The 19,210-nt window shown below is 39.5% G+C and overlaps 1 protein-coding gene and 1 long non-coding RNA gene across 2 annotated transcripts; both read left to right on the top strand.

The window, feature by feature from the left end:
* The first annotated feature begins 635 nt into the window (after window positions 1–635).
* LOC145502078 (uncharacterized) lies at window positions 636–12,043 on the top strand. The gene is made up of 5 exons (XM_081481365.1): window positions 636–1,465; window positions 6,320–6,374; window positions 10,109–10,228; window positions 11,153–11,308; window positions 11,844–12,043. Exons 1-5 carry the CDS (start codon window positions 659–661, stop codon window positions 12,041–12,043), a joined length of 1,338 nt encoding a protein of 445 aa, XP_081337491.1. The 5' UTR covers window positions 636–658.
* A 1,390-nt stretch (window positions 12,044–13,433) lies between these two features.
* LOC145460701 (uncharacterized) lies at window positions 13,434–15,428 on the top strand. The gene is made up of 4 exons (XR_014039882.1): window positions 13,434–13,516; window positions 13,669–13,865; window positions 14,390–14,521; window positions 15,123–15,428. It is a non-coding gene; the product is annotated as an uncharacterized LOC145460701 (long non-coding RNA).
* The last annotated feature ends 3,782 nt before the right edge of the window (window positions 15,429–19,210 follow it).

Raw genomic sequence — 19,210 nt, 5'->3', positions numbered from 1 at the left:
GATTTAAAAAAAAAAGCGTTCGACACTGTTGATCATGAAATTCTTTTAACTAAAATTAACCTTTACGGAGTTCAAGGAATAGCTCTTGACTGGTTCAACCCATATTTAACTAGCCGTACACAACGATGTCTTGTTAATGGTTCTCTTTCTCAAACCTGTTCGCTAAAATGTGGGGTACCTCAAGGAACAATCCTAGGTCCCCTATTATTTCTTAGCGGAGCTCCGGCTTACAGGCTTACAGCTCCTCGAGGTCACGTGTTTTCTTGAAGTTGACCGCTGACCAAGCGTTGGTTATCGATTGGATCGCGGGCTCATATTGGGTTTATTGTTGGAAACAGGGCAGGATTGCTCGGAAGCCAGTTTACGCTAACCCAGGATTAAAAGTTAATCGAATTATAACTTTTTCTTCTATACAAATGTGTTTTGCTGTTTTGTTTTGTGTATATGGTGATTATTAAAACTCAAAACAGAAGGCCAAACAATATACAGAAACCTCACCGCAAAGTTACAAAACTCAAATCAAAATTCTACCTTTTTCTGGGTTCGCTTAATCGGGCTTTGAACAACCCGGCCCAGGAGCTACGCTTTTAGGCTGGCCTAAATCTATATATTTTACATTAACGACTTGCCCAACTGCTTATCATCATGTCAGCCTAGGATGTATGCTGATGACACCCACATCACATATGCGGGAGCTGATCTGAGCTCTATACAGTCTAATCTAAATCACGATCTAAGTAATTTACACAAATGGCTTACTTCTAACAAACTTACTTTAAACGCGACTAAAACTGAATTTATGTTAATTGGTTCCAGACAAAGATTGAGTACCCTTCCAGATACACTTGAGCTCTCAATTAATAATGTTCCAATAAATCGTGTCTCCTCAGTCAAATCGCTCGGTGTGTTGATCGACGAAAACCTAACTTGGCAAACCCATATTGATAAATTGTCTAAAAAGATTGCACCTGGGATTGGTGCCATAAAACGAGTTAGGCCTTTTGTTCCACCAGCTACACTGCTTTATATATACAGTACTCTAATTCAACCTCATTTTGACTACTGCAATATTGTCTGGGGTAATTGCGGTAAAACGTTGTCGGACAGGCTACAAAAGCTTCAGAACCGCGCCGCTCGCGTGTTAACTTCCTCTAGTTATGATACTGATGCCAAAGGTCTAATACGACATCTGGGTTGGAAAGATTTGTGTACCCATCGTCAAATTCAGAAGGCCTTAATGGTATATAAATCTTTAAATGGCTTGGTTCCTGAATACCTATCGTCTAAATTTCTAAAACGTAGTGGAATGCGCTATTCTTTAAGGGATTCCGAAAACAAACTGGTTGTACCTCATCCACGAACTAACTATATGAAAAATAGCTTTAGTTACAGTGGTGCAACTCTCTGGAACAGCCTACCCTGCAATCTCGGGATGATAAAATCCTTTAATCAATTTAAAAGCAAAGTTAGACACGGCATTCATGGAAAACAGGATTAGTTTAATATTTAAATTAGGATTTACTATTTCAATTTTTATTAATTAGTATTTAGCATGGACTGTTTATTAGTAGTTTATTAGTATTAATTTTTAAATATTAGTATTACCTGATGATTCTTAACCGTGTATAAAGAAATGTTAAATACATAAATAAAGAAAGAAAGAAAATCTATCGACTGGAAAATTTTTGTACGAACGTCCTTAAACTTGAGCATTTTGACTTCGTTTGTCTACATTTTTATTGAAAATTTGTTGACTTTGTTCGCCTAAATTTTTCATTATAATTAACGACATCTTAAAAACCAAGTTAAGCGTTTTCGTTCAACCGCCGCTCAACTGATTGTGGCGTGTTAGGATCCTAATGACCTTGTTTTCCTTTACCGTGTATTGTGAGAACTTTGTAGTCAATCACAAATAAACTTGTTTTAGCGCCCAAGTTGTTGTCGCCATGTTATAAAAGAATTGGTTCATGCTTTTAGCTGTTCGTATTTCGAGTTATGGATGCACTTGGGAAGTTTGGAGGGCACTTAAGAAGCTAGAGTTGCTCTCGGCTGTCGCCTCGAGCAACTCTTACGCTTCTTTCGTGCTCTCCAAGCTTCCCGCGCGCATCCAGAACTTGATATACACACGATAAGCATGAAACAATTCTTTATTACAAAATCTTATATCGATGGAACGCTCAAACGTTTCGCATGGGGCAATGAATGGGCTAATGCGAGGACGAAGAGGCCGTCAGAAAGTATATGTAAGGGGAGGAAATCGCTTATGTTTGCAGGGAAAATAAAAAGGCATAAGAACAGGAAAGAAAATGAGAACCCGCAATACAGAGATTTGATTACTTGGCCAGGCGTCCACTACTAGCTTTTATGCTCGGACAGGAAGAGATACTCTAGTTTTAGTATTTTCTCTTACAAGGATCACTGATCACTTCATGGATGTTTTCTACGGTCTCGCATATCCTTATGTAATTCCTAACCGTTGCGTTTAACAATATTTCTTAACAATGCCAGTGGGCTTTAACTTCATTTTTCGCCTCTCTAGCTCTCCTTCTCCGTGCCTCTTTATCAATGGGTTGGATGAGGAGGCTTGGAAACTATAGATTAACCGCTTGACGCGGGCTCATAAGCGTTAATTCATCACCATGGCGTTAGTAATTTATTCTGACGTGTGCAAATTAATTGCGCAGCTGATTTGGTGCGGCAGCACGCTTAAAAAAAGCCCGTTCAATAAATCTCGCTGAAGAACAAAAACGGTTAGCTGAAAATGGGATTTATGGCAAGACAGCTCCTAATTTGCCTGGTTATCGGTTTATTTATCTGCGGTCTTCACCGCAAGGTGTTGTCACATCGAATGTCATATCGTAAGTATTGTTAACATTTTTTCTAGTGTGAAATCCTTCAGTTAAACAAAACTTCCACCCATTTTACAATATGTTAAGTCTTATGCAAAGAAGAAAAACGTTTCAACTCCAAGCGCACGTGTATTTAATTAGAATAAATACATATTACATTTAGAAAACAGACTCAGTTAGGGAAATTTCATGCCTGTCGTTCAAACCGTTAAAAAGTTGAGAGCGCGCGGAGTTCAAGGAGCACGTACATTTAAACGTGGCGACGTTTTCTTCGTAGCCTGAGTAAGCTTGAGGAACAGTTATATGGTCGTTTCCTCGTAGAACTAACAACGTGATTTATATAATTTTTTGCCTCATTAGCTTTACGTCTGGCCATAACATTTTTCTATCTATAAAAAGAGTACAAAATGCAAAATCCTTAGAACGGCTTCCACCGAGCACTTTTCCTTATTACTTGTTACTCGGGCTTCCGTAGGAGAGCCCGAGTCATAACGTGCAAGCGTTTTGGTCGCCAAAAGAGGGGTCATGGTCCCAGGCGTTCCATGCGTAGACCATGGAGACTGGGGACGAGAAACGCGACATTGCTCGCTCTTCGTGGCAGAACGCGGTGTTTTGCGAAGAAAGTTTGGTGAGAATCGCGCCTTATACGTTCATCTCGCATACAAAGATGTCGATCGTTTTTGGAAAGGGTGGGTCTACGAATTACATTGCTTGAAAGCCAGCCAGGTAAGCAAAGGTCAAGTTCGAAACGTTCTTGTGAGATAACAATTGAGCCGATCGCGGTATGAGTTCAAACTACGAAAACACTGACAAAAAATAGACGGTCAGTGACTGCCTGTGGCTACTGCTGTTATTATTTAGAACATTGCAGTAAAACACATCATATTGCAATAAAACGAGCTAAATACGAAAACGTTTTTGGACTGGTAGCTCATTAAAAACATGCGACTTATTTCTTGCACCACGCAAGATATGTCGATCTCCAAATTTGTAAAGATAAGACTTTCGGTAACTTGAATTAAATATCTTACCTCCAAGTTAGTTGGCTTTCTAGTAGGGTGCAGGAAAAAAAAATAACGTGTGATTTTAAAGGCAAATTGCGCGGGAAAATTAAAACTCCTAGTGTGTTGGGAATTGTGCGGGATTATTGACGAACCAATGTTAACGTTCTTGCCAAGTCCTAAGGAAAATCTGCATTGACGATAGTTTAGCCAAATTTATTTCACCAGTAGTTCAAATATATTTAGCAGTCTTAGCCATCGCCAATTCTTTTAGAAAACTGTGTCTTACTGCTAAAGAAAATCATGTTGCGTGACATGAACTAGACGAGTATGAAACCAAAATAAATAGCAAAACAGAATGCCGCATCACACCTTATAAATGAGTTCCTTTTTAAAAATGCTCCTGCCTTGATTCAATAAATATATGTAGCTTAAATACTTATTCATAAACTGCGTTAAGGGTCGCAAATTCTTGGAAGTTATCCGCAAAAATCACAACTTGAAAGTTTATGCAAATTAGGAGTGTCTGCCTGTAAAAATCAGGCAAATTCTTAATTTCGCGGCAAGGGTCGAAAATTCGATTTCGCTCATATTTTTATGGTAGATAGGCTAGGGCATAACAAAAACTACTGGGTAGTTTTTGTTTTTTGGCAAAATATCCTTTTATTTCAAAGAAAAATGCAAATTACCAAATTCCGTTATAATCGTCATTTGACGCGCCATTTTATTAAACAAGTTTGAGAGCGTCGCATGCAAAACCACAATAAGCTTTTGTCTTTAAAACACTCAAATAATTTTGTGGAATGTTTACATGTGTACTGGTAGACTATGGGCCGATTTTGGGGAATGTTGCGTTGTCTTTTTGGGTGCAAAATAATTAAATTTCGAAGACATGTATTTTATTCACTTAAAAGTACTTCGTAAATATAATTAATTTTCACCATGTGCAAAACCTTCAAATGACTTAAGCTTCTGGTGGTTGAATCGTCGAAGGATGGTCTACAGATTCCTATAAAAATTTCTTTGGGCAAATGTTTGTGAGCGACGCGAGAGCTTTTCAAAGTACGCTAAAAATGCAAATATTTGACCTTCCGTCGTCAAATTTCAACTTACGGCTTCGACATATATTTTAGCATGCGCCACATGTCTTGTCCTATACTAAGTTGAAATAGACACAGAACTGATAATTTCGAAATGTTCTAACCTTGTTTGCTGTAAAAAGTACAAGTAGGTCCAAAACCCGATTTAACGTGTTTCCCTCAACATTCGTCGCATATAAAGCAGTAAAGTAGTTTTCCGTTTACACTACGTCCGATGTACACCGTCAACTGTCAACGTATTTAATGGTCGCATACCTTGAATCTGTGATCATCTTTCGGCGCATATGATCGCCACTACATCTAAGTCAAAAACGGCTAAGTCATTTGTAGCTAGTTGCTTGCTTTGCACTGCATCAAAATATAATTACGTTTGATCCAGCTGTTGATCGATTGCTGCTTGAATCCTTTCAGCGGTTTCCTTATTTGTTCGTCACGCAATGCTGTCATCCCATTTTAGGCGATAGGGGTAGGACAAGTTTCTAGCCTAGGGCTTGACAAGGAGCGGGTACACAATCTTGATGAGTAGGAAGAGGGAAAATAAAGGAATGAAAAGAAGGAGCAGAGCAAATTTCTTTTCGGTTTACATATAATACAGTTGAACCCCTGTTTTGACAGCGGCCACCCTTAGGGAAATGGGAGATGGCCGCTTAATATAAGTTTGCCGCTAAATAGAGGTTGGTGTACCTTGAATATTTTTCACCACCGGGTTAATTTCGTAGTGAACATGGAGTTACGTCAAGACAATCACGATATAAAGAAACGTGTGTTTGAATTATCACTCGTCACCTTCAATTTCGGACTCTTATTTGCAATGAGATCGCCTTTTTCAAAACAAAGTTTTGAAAATTTTGGGTGGCCGTGGCCGTTTGATAGAGGTAAAAACAATAATAAAAAAAAAAAAACCCTCATCGGGACGACCAAAAGATGACCGCAACAGCTTAAAAGAGGTGGCCGGTTAAAATAAAATTTGACAGTTCGCACGAAACCAAACCAACATAAAACGAAGTCGTCAATTCTTTTTACAGCCTGGCCGAATTTGTTTTCGAATATTTCAAGTTACGACAGTTGGAGAATGTTAGCGTCTTTTGCAAAGGTTTTTTTTCGGAAATCGCTTTTCGCAACATGATCGTATCCTAATCCCAAACGCGTCATCCAGCGCGCTCGCACTTCCCTCCCTCTTCCACACATGCGTTTTGACACGACAAATCTTCACAAACTCTTCCCCGGGTTTGCAGTTTTTTTTAGTGTCCGATGTCGCCCGATCTTCGCACGGAAACTATGTCGCAAATTAACGCCTGAAGCGTTTTAGTGAGATTCTGCGATCACAACTGGGAGCTAAGGAATGATTTTTAAAGACTTGTCATGACAGAAAACATGTGTTGGAGAGGGAGGAGAGCGCGAGTACGCGCTGGATGACGCGTATGGTACCTGACCCGCCTTATACGCACGAACCAATTTTGCGTAAGATTACCTCAGACTCCTTCTTTCCCAACCCTCTTTCACCTTTTAGCCAGGTCATTTGCTTTTACCATGGCCGGAAATGTCTTCCAGAACCCCGCATCTGGCGGTAGACCCCCGTGGTGAGGGGGAGGGGGAGGTGTGAGCTCCCATATGAATGACAGGGGTGCTCGTCGAAGGGTTTTCGTGCCTCTTAGGGTGTTTTGCGTTAAAATGCCCACAGCGGGAGCTTTAGCAGTACCTTTTTAGGGTATTGAGCCAAAAAAAATATGAGATAATGTGTTATGTAAGAATTAGTACCTCCAAGGGGATTAAGAAATTTCAAGCTACGCCTACAAAACAGGATCTTGGTACCTCATAGGGGTTTCTTTAGAAATTTCCGACGAGAGCCACGTCTTTATTATATGGGAGTCTCCCCCCTTCGGGCGCTGGACCTTCTGCTCCACCCTAATCCAAGTTTTGTGCGATGGTTTAGGACATATTACGGTCATGGTGGGCAAACTTTTCCTTTTGGTGAACTTCGCCGCTCGGCATAAAATCAGCTCGATTTCATCTTTTAGGCTGTTCACAGCCTCTCTATTTATGCATGCGAAAGAAAAAGCGAGCGAGACGAGCGCGAAGCACGCAGGGGTGGGGGGTAGGGTACGCGAGCGAAGCGAGCAAGAAAAATATTTACCTTGGTCCTCACCCCCTACCCAGTGAAGTCTTCTGTTTTGCGCTGGCGTCCAGCTCTCTCGCGATTCTATCCGCGCGTTCAACGATCGCATAAAAATACGAGAAAATAGAAGGCTGTGAACAGTCTATCCTCTTCAGGCTTGGTAAATTTATTACTATGATTGTTGATAGCCGTATTGCACAAAAGCAACGGAACTAATTCACTTCTGAACGCCTCTGATCGTTAGTGTTATAACGACAAAGTCTAACAAAAATAACTTTAAAAGAACAACAGCCCTTCATTTTCTGTTGCAAAACTGAACTAAACGTACCAATACCCCGACACCAAACATACAAAAGACTCTGAATATAGTGGCATGGGGGGAAGGGGGGGGGGGTGGAAACAGGGTAACTACTAATTGGTCTGTTTTTCTCACGAATTAGTCACGCTGTGATTTCCTATTTTTATCGTGCTTCTTTGATCTATAATTTTTTTTTAGCGACTTTTAAAGAAAGTCGTGACTTGGTCTTGCCTCAAGCAACCGAGGCTATGCACACTATGGAACACGATTAACAAAAAAAATATATAAAAACATATATTATAACAGATGACGTAATAATCAACTGTAGATTTGACTATTTAGTTTCGTACTACACAACTTGAGTGCAGCACTAATATATATACAAACGAATAAAACAATAAATAAATTGTTTCACTTATCCTAAGAGTGCTCTATTAAAAATATGCAGGGCAAAATACTAATATAAAAACAAATATTTATATTTGTATTTATATTATATACCCCTACCCGCTAAAATAGGATGCTGTGACAACATTGCCTGACGATGAAATAACGAACGGCTGTAAAGGATTGTGCTGCGCCGACACGCTTTATAACATCGATCAAACGTAATGTTTTGGTGCAGTGCAAAGCAAGCAACTATCTAACCTAGCCGTTTTTGACTTAGATGCAGTGGTAATCATATGCGCCGAAAGATGATCACAGATTCATGGTATTCGACCATTAAATACGTTGGCGATGTACATCGGACAGACGACTTGACTGCTTTATATGGGACGAATTCCGTGGGAGGGGGCGGGGGGAAACTGCCATATATGGGCTATATAGGTATGTGCCGCTGTGAAGGGTATGGGTTTCAAGCAGTTTACTCTAAAATAGAGTATATAAATCAGAGCGTTCGGGTCTAGAATATGGTATAATTTTTCACAAAACTGACTAGTTGGTTGAAGATTCTATCTAGCCTAAAGAAACCAGGAATTGCCACTCAAAAATATAAAAAAATCAAAGCGGCAAGTTTAAATTTACGCAAATCAGCCTCAACAGTGTGAATAGATGGGGGGATTTGGGGAGTTTACACTAGTATAGGGTAGCAAAATTCTGCTGAACTAGCTCTGGTATAGGCTAAGGGTTCCAGTGTTCCAGCGGCACATCCCCACCCAGAAATTCCCAAAGTACCTCCAACGGGGACGAATGGTGAGAGGAACAAGTTAAATCAGCTTTTGGACCGACCTTTTACAACAAACAAGGTTAGAACATTTCGAAATTATCAGTTCTGTGTCTATTTCAACTTAATAGAGGACAAGACATGTGGCGCGTGCTAAGATATATGTCGAACTCGTAAATTGAAATTTGACGACGGAAGGTCAAATATTTGCATTTTTAACTTACTTTGAAAAGCTCTCGCGTCGCTCACAAACATTTGCCCAAAGAAATTTTTATAGGAATCTGTAGACCATCCTTCGACAATTCAACCACTTGAAGCTTAAGTCATTTGAAGGTTTCGCACATGGTGAAAATTAATTATATTTACGAAGTACTTTTAAGTGAATAAAATACATGTCTTCGAAATTTAATTATTTTGCACCCAGAAAGACAACTCAACATTCCCCCAAATCGACCCAGTACACATTTAAACATTCCACAAAATTATTTGAGTGTTTTACAGACGAAAGATTATTGTGGTTTGCATGCGACGCTCTCAAACTTGTTTAATAAAATGGCGCGTCAAATGACGATTTTAACGGAATTTGGTAATTTGCGTTTTTCTTTGAAATAAAAGGATATTTTGCCAAAAAAAAAAAACAACAAAAAACAAAAAAACTACCCAGTAGTTTTTTGCGATGCCCCAGCCTATCTACCATAAAAATATGAGCGAAATCGAATTTTCGACCCTGGCCGAGTTACTTTTCATATTTATGGTCAGGTACTCTTAGGTGCAATGCAATTTGCGCCTTGTCCTACGACTGTTGTTTTCGCGAAGGAGTTTATCTATTCGCTCTCCAAAGGAGATAAGACTCTTGAAAAGGGTTTAAGATCGCAACACGTCTACATCTACATTATGGGGGTCTTGCAAAGGGAGGCATACCCCCATCACTGCAAGACATTAAATAAAAAAATAAAAAGCAGGGTGGGGGGGGGGGGGTAAAAAACCTTAGAAATATGTAATAAAATATGTACATAATTTAAAAAGATTACTAAGAAAAGTTAATTAAGATTAAAAAATTAGAACCTAATTAAAATGTCATCATTCTAATCTAAGAGCGTTCTTGAATAAATGACTTTTTTTAAAATCTAAAACATCGTTAGGTAAGGCGTTCCATTCTCTAATAGTTCTACAAAGATGTTCAGCTGCACAATTTACTCGGATCGCCACGACGAGTAAACGAACTTCGTACAATTTCTTCTCGCTTGTACAATGTAATCGCCATAAGTTGTAAAAAGACCTGGAAAACTCTTTGCAAACAAGTTTTCCTTAAATGCGTAAACAGCCGTGTTTCATTCTTTAACCAAAATGGTTTAAACTCACAACTTGCGATTGGATTAGGAGGATACTCAAGGAAGCAGCTTGAATACTTGAATATCTAAACGGAACTCTTGCGCTAAAATATCCTGATTCTCTAATTTGTTTTTATTGTGTCCAATACGTGTTTTCGTAAAGTACGATTTGATACTGCGATACGAAGCCAGAGTCAACGCTCTTAGAGCGTCTTGTTCTACATGCTTTTCAATTTTATGTTTTTCAGCTAAGCCAGCAAGTTGTGAATCTGACAAGGACTGTTTAAAAGGGAAGGCCAAGTGCTTCCGGAGAGAGTGCCATTGTAAAAACTATTGGGATCATGGAAATGGGAAAACTAAGTGTGAGAGTAAGTACAAAAACTTTTCTAACAAAGGAATAGGCAGTGTTTTGTAGAACGTGACCGATCAATGCTTTTAAACTTTTTGACAATTCATTTAATTCTGTAAATTTGAAGTGTCTCAACAATACCGAGTTAAAGTTGTCTTCACTAGAGGGCCGAACCAATCAAAAGTCAAGCAATTACCTGTAGCCGGGACCGGCGAAAATCGGGAGTTTATAGTCGGAGAGTTTCGTTTTATTTCTGATTTGCAGAGAAGATAGCGAGAGTTTTTAAATTGACCGATCACTAAGCGTTTTCATAGAAAATAAAGGCAAATTGCGAATAGCTTTCGACATTCAAGTGTGACAGCAAAAGAGACAGAGTCATAGACAATGAAGGCAAATGAAATTGACGTTGAAAGTGGTAGTAACAGCAAGAGCGACAGGACAGCAACCATCACAGCGACAGCGACAAAAACAGCGAGAGAGTGACATGGACTGTGATAGCGCTTATAGAGACCTTAAGGAAACCACGACGGCCACGGCAACGACTGAGACCGCCACGAAACAAAAGCTTTATGAGTAGAGCAATGGCTGTGTGCGTGCGTAATAAACTTTGAATATTTCTTGTCGTCCTTTGGACAACAACAACCTGAAATGACTTAGTTCTCTGCATTTTGGAGGGCACGAACGACGGCGGCTAATTTGTTGTATTTTCATTAGGAATTGAACGTTGGCGTTACATATTTAGCTTAAGAAAGTTCGGAGACCAATAGGCGGACTGAACAGATCTAGACAACTGCGAAATTCTAACATAAAATATAAACTATTGCTTTTACTAGTTGTTGTCCTCGGGGTCGCCGTCGTCATTGCTTAAGCTCTCTATAAAGGTCATGAAATGTTGATTGCCTTAGGTTTACAGTTTAGTAAGAGCTGATTCATCTCTTGGCAGAGTGGTTAAAGTGCACTGTTCGCATTTGTGCTTCGAGATACAATCCCAGGTATAGGTACTCACACTGTTTGAGACGACCGGGAACAACTGGGGTAACTTGCAAATGTAACCTTGGATATTTCGGAAGAGCTGGTGAATCTAAATGCATGAAAGCAGGTAACTATGCCATCTTGAAAATGTTTGTAAATAGCGGATTTAGCAAACTAACCCTATGAGGAATAGCAATCAGATAAATAAACGTTATGAATATGACGCGGCTATCGTAGGTATGGTTTTTCTTAAAGAACGAAAGACTGAAAGACGTTTGGTATTTTAATACCAGCGGCTAGAATTACCACAAGCGCGCGTTGGATATGAGATGGCAGATAGCCAAGAAGGCGCGTAGCGCCAAGTTAGCTATAGTTATCTCATATCCAACAAGCACGAGTGGAATAACTGTTTTAACAAAAACGCTCCAAAAATAAAGGAGACTAAAACAAAATAAAAGTGAAAACGCCCAAAGAAATCGCGCGTACGCTTACTATATTTGAGAGCATCGTATAATGGCTCATAACTCATGATAGTTAAGCCAATGAAAACTCTCGGGAAGCACATTACTTTCCAACATGCTTCAGTGTGAACTGGGCAATGGTAGCAGGCTAAACGACCATAGTGAACCACAACTTAACTGTTTTCTTTTTGCTCTTTACAGCTAAAACAAGCAACAGTCGGCCGTTTCCTTGTTTGAGTCGAAGTAACTGTCGTACGTTTGCCATTTGTGATAGGAGCATGTGCACTTGTGCTGATGAGCTGATTGGAAACGGAGAGAATTGCAAAGCGAGTAAGAAACTATTTCGTGCTCTCTACAGAAGAATCTTTGCTGATGTCATTGTTTACAATTTTCTTCATTAACATCCGACTTTGCGCAGAGAAGGCATTACGCTAAACACAAATTGACTACAAACATTTAAAGAGCTTGTGAAACTTAGTAATTGTCGGAATAGCAAGCTAAAGGCAATTACATTAATTAAAGATAAAGATTGGTGAAACTTTTTCCTCTTTAGCTGTAATATTCGAGGAAAAAATGACTTTCAAGAACTGCAAACTATCCGAGCAGCAAAAGCGATAACTAGCTCATACACTCTTTGTAGAATTTTGGGATTTTAAACCCCCGCCGCACAAAAAGTATTCAATACATCGGGCTCAAATTCCTCGGGACAGTAAATAGTGCTGTGTCATTTCAATATTCAGAACTAATGCTTTTGTAGCTCCATCAGAAACTCTATCGCTTACGCTAATGAGGCAAATATTGTGAACAAGGATTCTCCTTTACACACCATTACACGCAGTGTGCATATACATACGGGACCTAAACAACAGCATGACGATTGTCGATACTATGAAACAAAGTTCATAAGTATGTTTTACTGACGTAACTTTTGCTTTGAGTCCATTGGCAAGTAAAACACTTAGTTGATTATCGACTTTAAGCTGGTAGCGATTTTGGAACTGAAGCTGACTTACCGAGTATTAGCTCTTTGTGTGAATACCCTACAAAGTGTTCGGGGGGGGTGCACCCCCATATATATGCTCTATGGGTATGTGCATTTGTAAAGGGTATGGTTATCAGGCGGTTTAGTCTGGGATAGGGTAGAGAAATCTGACAGAATTTATCACAAGAGTTGCAGTGTAAATATAATTTAGTCTAGAACAGGTTTCTCTACCCGGGATTCTATAACAGAAATTAAAACTTCAAGGTAACTTTGTAAGATATTGGCTTTGTTAGCGTATGTTAAACTACGATAGTGATACAGTTTCTGCATGCAAAATAGCTATTCTGGGATAGGGCAGAGGTCTTTTGGTGCTTAGTTTAGAGTAGGATTGCAAAATCAAGCTGATCATGGTCTAGTATAGGGTAAGGGTCCCAAGGTCCTAGCGCTAGCGTCACAACCCTACCCAATGATTTACAGAGGAACTTACCGGGAAAACGTTATGCTCAGACGAAGAGTTAACTAACTCGGAACGTTAGGTTTCCAAATTCACAAAGGTGGATTAGTTACCACCATCAGTTTAACCTTTATTAAGTCTCTTATGTATTTTCCATTAACGGTCCAAAGCAGAAAGTACTAGCAAATCTATGGAACGTGAAGTAAGGCAGACTAACGAATAGCCGAAATGGAAAAGGTCGTCTTTAAAGGAGCCCAGTGACGATATTTTGAGTTATTTTGAACACGTACAAAATGATTTTAAATTGAATAGAAGGAAAACGGAAATCGTTAACTAAGATAGAAAAACACCAAAGAGATAATAATAGACCACGAAGGAAAAAGGATCGTAAAGGATGGAGAAGGTTAACTCTGATTACAAACGACGAACTTGAAAAAGGTTAGGCTAAACGCTTCAAGATGCTCAATTCGTGACGTGGCTCCGTTAAGAATCCGTTATCGCTCAATTTTTGAGATGAACATGTAGTATTATAAGTAATCTTATGACTTGCTGACTTAATGTGCTACAATGTCCCATTGCAAATTTGAAAGTGTTGCTGTGTGGTGGGGCTTTATGTCCATCATTTAAATGAAATAGTTTAATTTTCATGTTGTTATTATTTTTGATCAACTAGAACCACCACAGAAATGTTCTAATGACAAGATTTGTACGTCTAAACATGGAAAGTGTATCGATGGATTCTGCCGTTACGTTGGAATGTACGCTGGCAACGGAGTCTACTGCAGAAGTAAGAAAACAAACATTTACGGAAATGCGCGACTAGGCGCATGAACCAACAATAAGCCGAATTTTTGGCTGTTAGTCGTTTGCAAGTTTATTTTTTCCTATTCTTTCCTATTACTTAAGTTAGCGTTTAAAAATCCTTTTTGTTATAAGTTTATTGAGCTCACTCGGCAGTGTGATTCCCATTCCGTTCTTGGCCTGCTAACTTGGTGTTTTGTCTCAATGGTAATTGAAGACAAATCTTCAAATGCATTTGATTTTCAACTGCTTCGTCGCGATCGTTGGTAGGCCAGAATTTGCTTTTAACTTGCACCTGAGATGGTTATTTTCTCGGCTGGTGCCGAGAAAATAGAAATAATAATGAAAAATTTGATGGGCCTACCTGTAATCGGAAATACAGCGTCAATAAGGATAAATATTAAAATCTAATTTTGCTTTCAACCCGTGGCAGTAGCCGGCCTCTTTAACTAGATGTGTAAATCATCATGGTATGAAATAACATCATTTTTATGTCCTTTGTCTTATCAGAATCATCAGCTTGCCCGGAGAACTTCAAATGCGGAAAAAACGCTTTGTGCATGGTCGATCCATTGTATCCTAAAAATCCACTTTGCGCATGTATTCCTGGCTCGAAGAAAACCAAGGACGGAAAGTGTGAAGGTGAGTGATGTCCGTAGAGGGGGAAACTGCAGTGATAAGAAGTATATATGTTGGTGTTCATGGCTCGGAAATTGGCGCTACTCCAGGCGATTCCCATAGAGGAGTACAGGGCCTGTGACAAAATTTGACGAGAGTGCAGTACAGTAACGTTCCACACTAAGTCTTTTCTATTTTTTTTAAATTGGATAGATAATGGCGATGTTGGGTGAAAGATCATGCTGAAGCAAAAAACTTTAATTAAGGGTTTTGGAGGACTGAAACACCCAGGACGTTTGAGAGACACAGCCCGGTTGGAGTACTTGCTGGCATCAACGGGCTATGTTTCTGTGCAGGCTAAGAATTTACTATCACAGTACCTTTAGCTTTCCATATGAGTAACAAGTAGCTACAGCTGAAATTAATGCTGGAAGCTCTACCAGACTGGGGTATGTGGGGAAGTGAGGGAGTAGAAATATTCATGGTCACTGAGATCGCTTAATACTTCAAAAACCAAGATAAGCTCCAGCGTATATGTATGGAAAACTAGTTCCAGTGCAGAGTCCTCACTGGGTGATCTCCTTGCACCCTGGAATAATCGTTCAATATTCCTCTTTTACTGTAGATTGCTTAAAGGATGCGGACTGCAAGAAGAACTATCTCGCATGCACCGTAGGAGAATGCACGTGCAAGGACGGACTTGCAATGGGCGACGACAAATCATGCGAGCCTGGTAAGAACGCCAAACAATGAACGCAATGAATAGAAGCGTTATGACATCAATAGTAATGATACTAGTGTTTTATGGTATATGAAACCCTCCACAAATAATTTAACATGGCTTAAAACAATTTCCAGCAGTTAGATTTTGATGGGTCATTATAACCACTCTTTATCACTTGATGCTACAATCATGGTGTCAAAAAACTGCCCAATTATTACTGAACAAGTTTTTATCATTTTCGTGACACAATAGCTTAGCAAAGCAACAGTGTGACCTGCTAAAACATGCTTAATTACAGCTTTAGGGGCTTATAAGTCAAAAACGGCACGCGTAAATTTTTTTAAATTATCAAATTCTGATAAGAATGATAACACGGAACTTTTGGCAAAGTTTTTTTTTAAAAAGAGAATCCGTACATAGAGTTCAGAACTACTTTAAAGTTTTGAAATTTTAAGGTAGCTCTGAACCCTATGTACAGTGTTGATGACATATCTCCAGCCAGGTTTGTCGCTGGCCCGTTGTTGATACGGGGTCGTACTGTATATGGAAGCAGACACGCCAAAGCGAGCTGGTCCAGATATATCAGCTCTCCAGCTCCAGAGACGTTAACAATTCATCAAGCACTCACAATTTACAAAACTTCACAAAGTCCCAATAATTTACAACTTTCAAAAAAAAAAAAGTATGCTTTGATAATGAGGATGGAATTTGCCAGAAGAAATTTTGCTCTGGGATATTTTGCACAGATCTTGAAAAAGGCTTGGGTTCTAGCTAAATAATCTCTCGTTTGTTTCACGCACTCAACCACTAAACTCATGATATTCGCACTTGATTCACTTAGGGCCTCTACACCCATGCCAAGCTGACAATGATTGCCATTCTCGGGCAAAGTGTGATATCGGAAAGTGCTTTTGTCGAGGAAACAGCACCGGAAACGGGAAATTCTGTAGAGGTAATTATTATGTATCATTCAAATCTAAGGCCCGGTCTACACTAGCTAGACTGGAGGAATTTGCAAACGGAGGTTTCACTCTGAAAAAGTATCATATGTTTTCCATCTACACTACGCCGGACGCGTTTTAAAACGCAACAACCACCGGTCACTTGGATTTTTGTTTGAGGAAAACTTGGACAGGGAAATCACATAAAATCACTTATGGTGACACCGTCGTTTTCGAAAGCTCCTTTTAAAATTTTTTTGAAATTTTTTCTTTTTTTTTCCTTTATGTCCACGCGAAAACGAAAAGCCGGCGTTTTGAAATTCCTCCGGTTGGAAGAGCGTTTTCGAAAAGCTTAGTTTCGTCACAGATTAGTGTGGACCAGGCCTGAGAGCCCTTATTCCTTTCCCCTTCAACTCTAGTATCCTTGGACGTTTGAATTTTTAAACAAGCATTTATAGTCAAATGTCTCACTCGCTATGGCTTCACGTAACGTCAAATGGCCAAATCCCTCCATGAGACTCGCCTGAGGGAATCATGGTAGTTTTATTCATCAAAACAAATATGCATTCCAAGATGATGAACTACTATGATTCCCTCCAGGCGTCCCCCACAGGATTGTTTATTAAAGAAGAATCACCTACAAGAAAGATGGAAAATCCAAAAAAATACTTTTTTCATGTGTTGTCGTAGTCTATATATGTCCTAGTTATCTTCTCATGTCTCCTTTTCTTTGTCATTACATAGACTCACTGCCATGTCCTGCGGAGCATCATTGTGATTTGAATTCTGAATGCGTTGTTGATCCCCTGATACCAGACAAACCACATTGCGTATGTCTCGAGGGTTTTAGAAAGACTGCTAACGGAACGTGCGTTAGTAAGTTGCCTTACTGAAACAATACTCAATAATACTTTGTTTGTTCGTAAGATAAGAAGGAAGCAACTGAAAGGTCAATTTACTGAGAAACTCATACTCACACTCAATTTTGGGTCTAGGATCGAATTTGTAACTCCTCTTACAAATTGCCAAAAATATTCTGAGGAGGAATTCTGAGAAACTGTTGTTGTCTCAAGTCGAAACTTTTTATCTTATCTTATTTGAACAAAAAAAATTGATTTTGATTACCCTTAGGTCTCAAATTCTAATGAATCACTTTGTCTTGTTCTTCAGAAATAACTGAGTGTTTCAGACAACAAGGTCAGGATTACCCCTTTGATGAAATTTGCAGCCAGGTCTCTGACGGTTCTTATACGTGCATTTGCCACAAAGGTTATGAAATGATCACTTCAGGAGGAAACAGCACGTGCCAAGGTAACAATTTACAGTCAAGGTTAATAAATTAACACGACAAGAAGTAACTCAGCGTGAACACTTCCAATGTATTTCCAATGATTTAATGACAGTTTGCCAAGATATATTCTGAAAGTCATTAATAGCTCATCATGTTTGAACAAAGGAAATCATTACCGTGTCGGTGTTTGGATATCTGATGTTAATTAGCATAGATTTGGGCGATTCTGTTTCTCCGTTTTCTCCTTAGTTTTAACTTGGATTAAGAAGATATATCAAACACTCGAGACAAGGTTTCATCGGCTATCCAAACACCAAAAAATACTCCGCTGCGCGTCGGATTTTCAACTCTCTTCTCCGTCTTTGGAAATGTTGTCAAACACGGTCTTTTGTGTTTGATATATTACTAAACACGTTACTTATTTCTTGTTAACGCAGATGCTGATGAATGCAGTGATCCAGGAACCTGTCCAGCAAACTCCGTCTGTCTAAACTCTGAAGGTAGCTACGACTGTGAATGCAGTGATGGATACACACGGGATGACAATGGTGACTGCCAGGGTAAGTAAATTAAGCTATTTTTTTTCACTGTAATGGCCCCGTTGCACTCTTTTAGCCCCTGAAAATTATCAAAAGTGCAAAGAAACACTTACCGACAGTTTGCTGCGAGGAAAAGCATTTGGAAAATTAAACGAAAGTAAGTTGGTCCTATTGTCTAGAGGATAGAGTATTTGGGGAGAAAAAAAAATTAACAAATCGAATGTGGTTTAACGTTGTCTGTACTCTTATCGACAACGATATGCGTCATCACAGTGGTCAAAATGTTGTGCGCCGAGTGAGTCCTCAACAAATTTTGACCACTGTGATGTCGATAAGAGTACAAACAACGCTTAATCACATTCGATTTGTTTTTTTACCACAATATCAACGTCAAAGAAAAGAGCGTGGCACTTCGGTCACACTTAGTGCCACCAAAGGACACCGTCGACCCGGCTAAACAGGATGGCGTTGTCTACAAGATTCCCTTTGAGTGTGGCAAAGTCTATATCGGGGAAACAGGAAGATCCGTGCAGGAGAGGATCAAAGAACACGACAGGGATATACAACTCGCCCGTACCCAGACCTCCGCAGTTTCTGAAGACGTCCACGAGGCCGGCCACTATCCTATCTGGAATGAGGTCAAGTTTATTGATCGAGATCCTCACTGGTACACACGTAGGGTCAAGGAAGCTATTTACTTAAGACTTCACCCTAATAACATCAACAGGGATAGTGGAATTGAAATTCCTGAAGTAGGATGCCCACGATCAAAATACGCAACAGCAGGAGAACGGTACAACAGCGCACCGCTGAGGGAACAGTTACTTACCGGAACAAGGGGACAATAGGAGGATCGAAATTCGCCAATCACAGCCGACTTTTGTGACATAAATGATACCGTGCAATCAGTCGATCTTATGGCCTGAAGAAGACTAGCAGTAAGCAGTCGAAACGTCGCGATCTACATCTCAAGTGACTACATCGTGAGTCAAACGATAATACACTTTATTATTGCATCTACCACGATGAATAACAACAACCTTTTCCTCGACAGGATCAAGTGCTTTTCCCACCCGAAAAAAAAATTACTATTAAATCAAATTTTACTTCAAAACAGTGAAGAAACGCCTCTCCACGAATATGCCTCTGCCTATCCCATAAATCTATTCAGTTTGTTTTTAAGAAAGTCAATCACAGCTGTTAAGTTTTGAGAGTTTT

This window comes from Orbicella franksi, chromosome 11, assembly GCF_964199315.1.
Source record: "Orbicella franksi chromosome 11, jaOrbFran1.1, whole genome shotgun sequence".
Classification (NCBI taxonomy): Eukaryota; Metazoa; Cnidaria; class Anthozoa; order Scleractinia; family Merulinidae; genus Orbicella; species Orbicella franksi.
This window is presented reverse-complemented; position numbering and strand designations above follow the sequence as displayed.

What these genes read in the sequence shown, in the direction of transcription:
- LOC145502078 (XM_081481365.1), top strand. Translation starts at nt 659, where the DNA reads ATGTATGCTGATGACACCCACATCACATATGCGGGAGCTGATCTGAGC. An exon ending in TTAATCAATTTAAAAGCAAA is followed by an intron (nt 1,466 to 6,319) that starts GTTAGACACGGC and finishes TTGTCATGACAG; the next exon opens with AAAACATGTGTTGGAGAGGG. An exon ending in CGCGCTGGATGACGCGTATG is followed by an intron (nt 6,375 to 10,108) that starts GTACCTGACCCG and finishes TATGTTTTTCAG; the next exon opens with CTAAGCCAGCAAGTTGTGAA.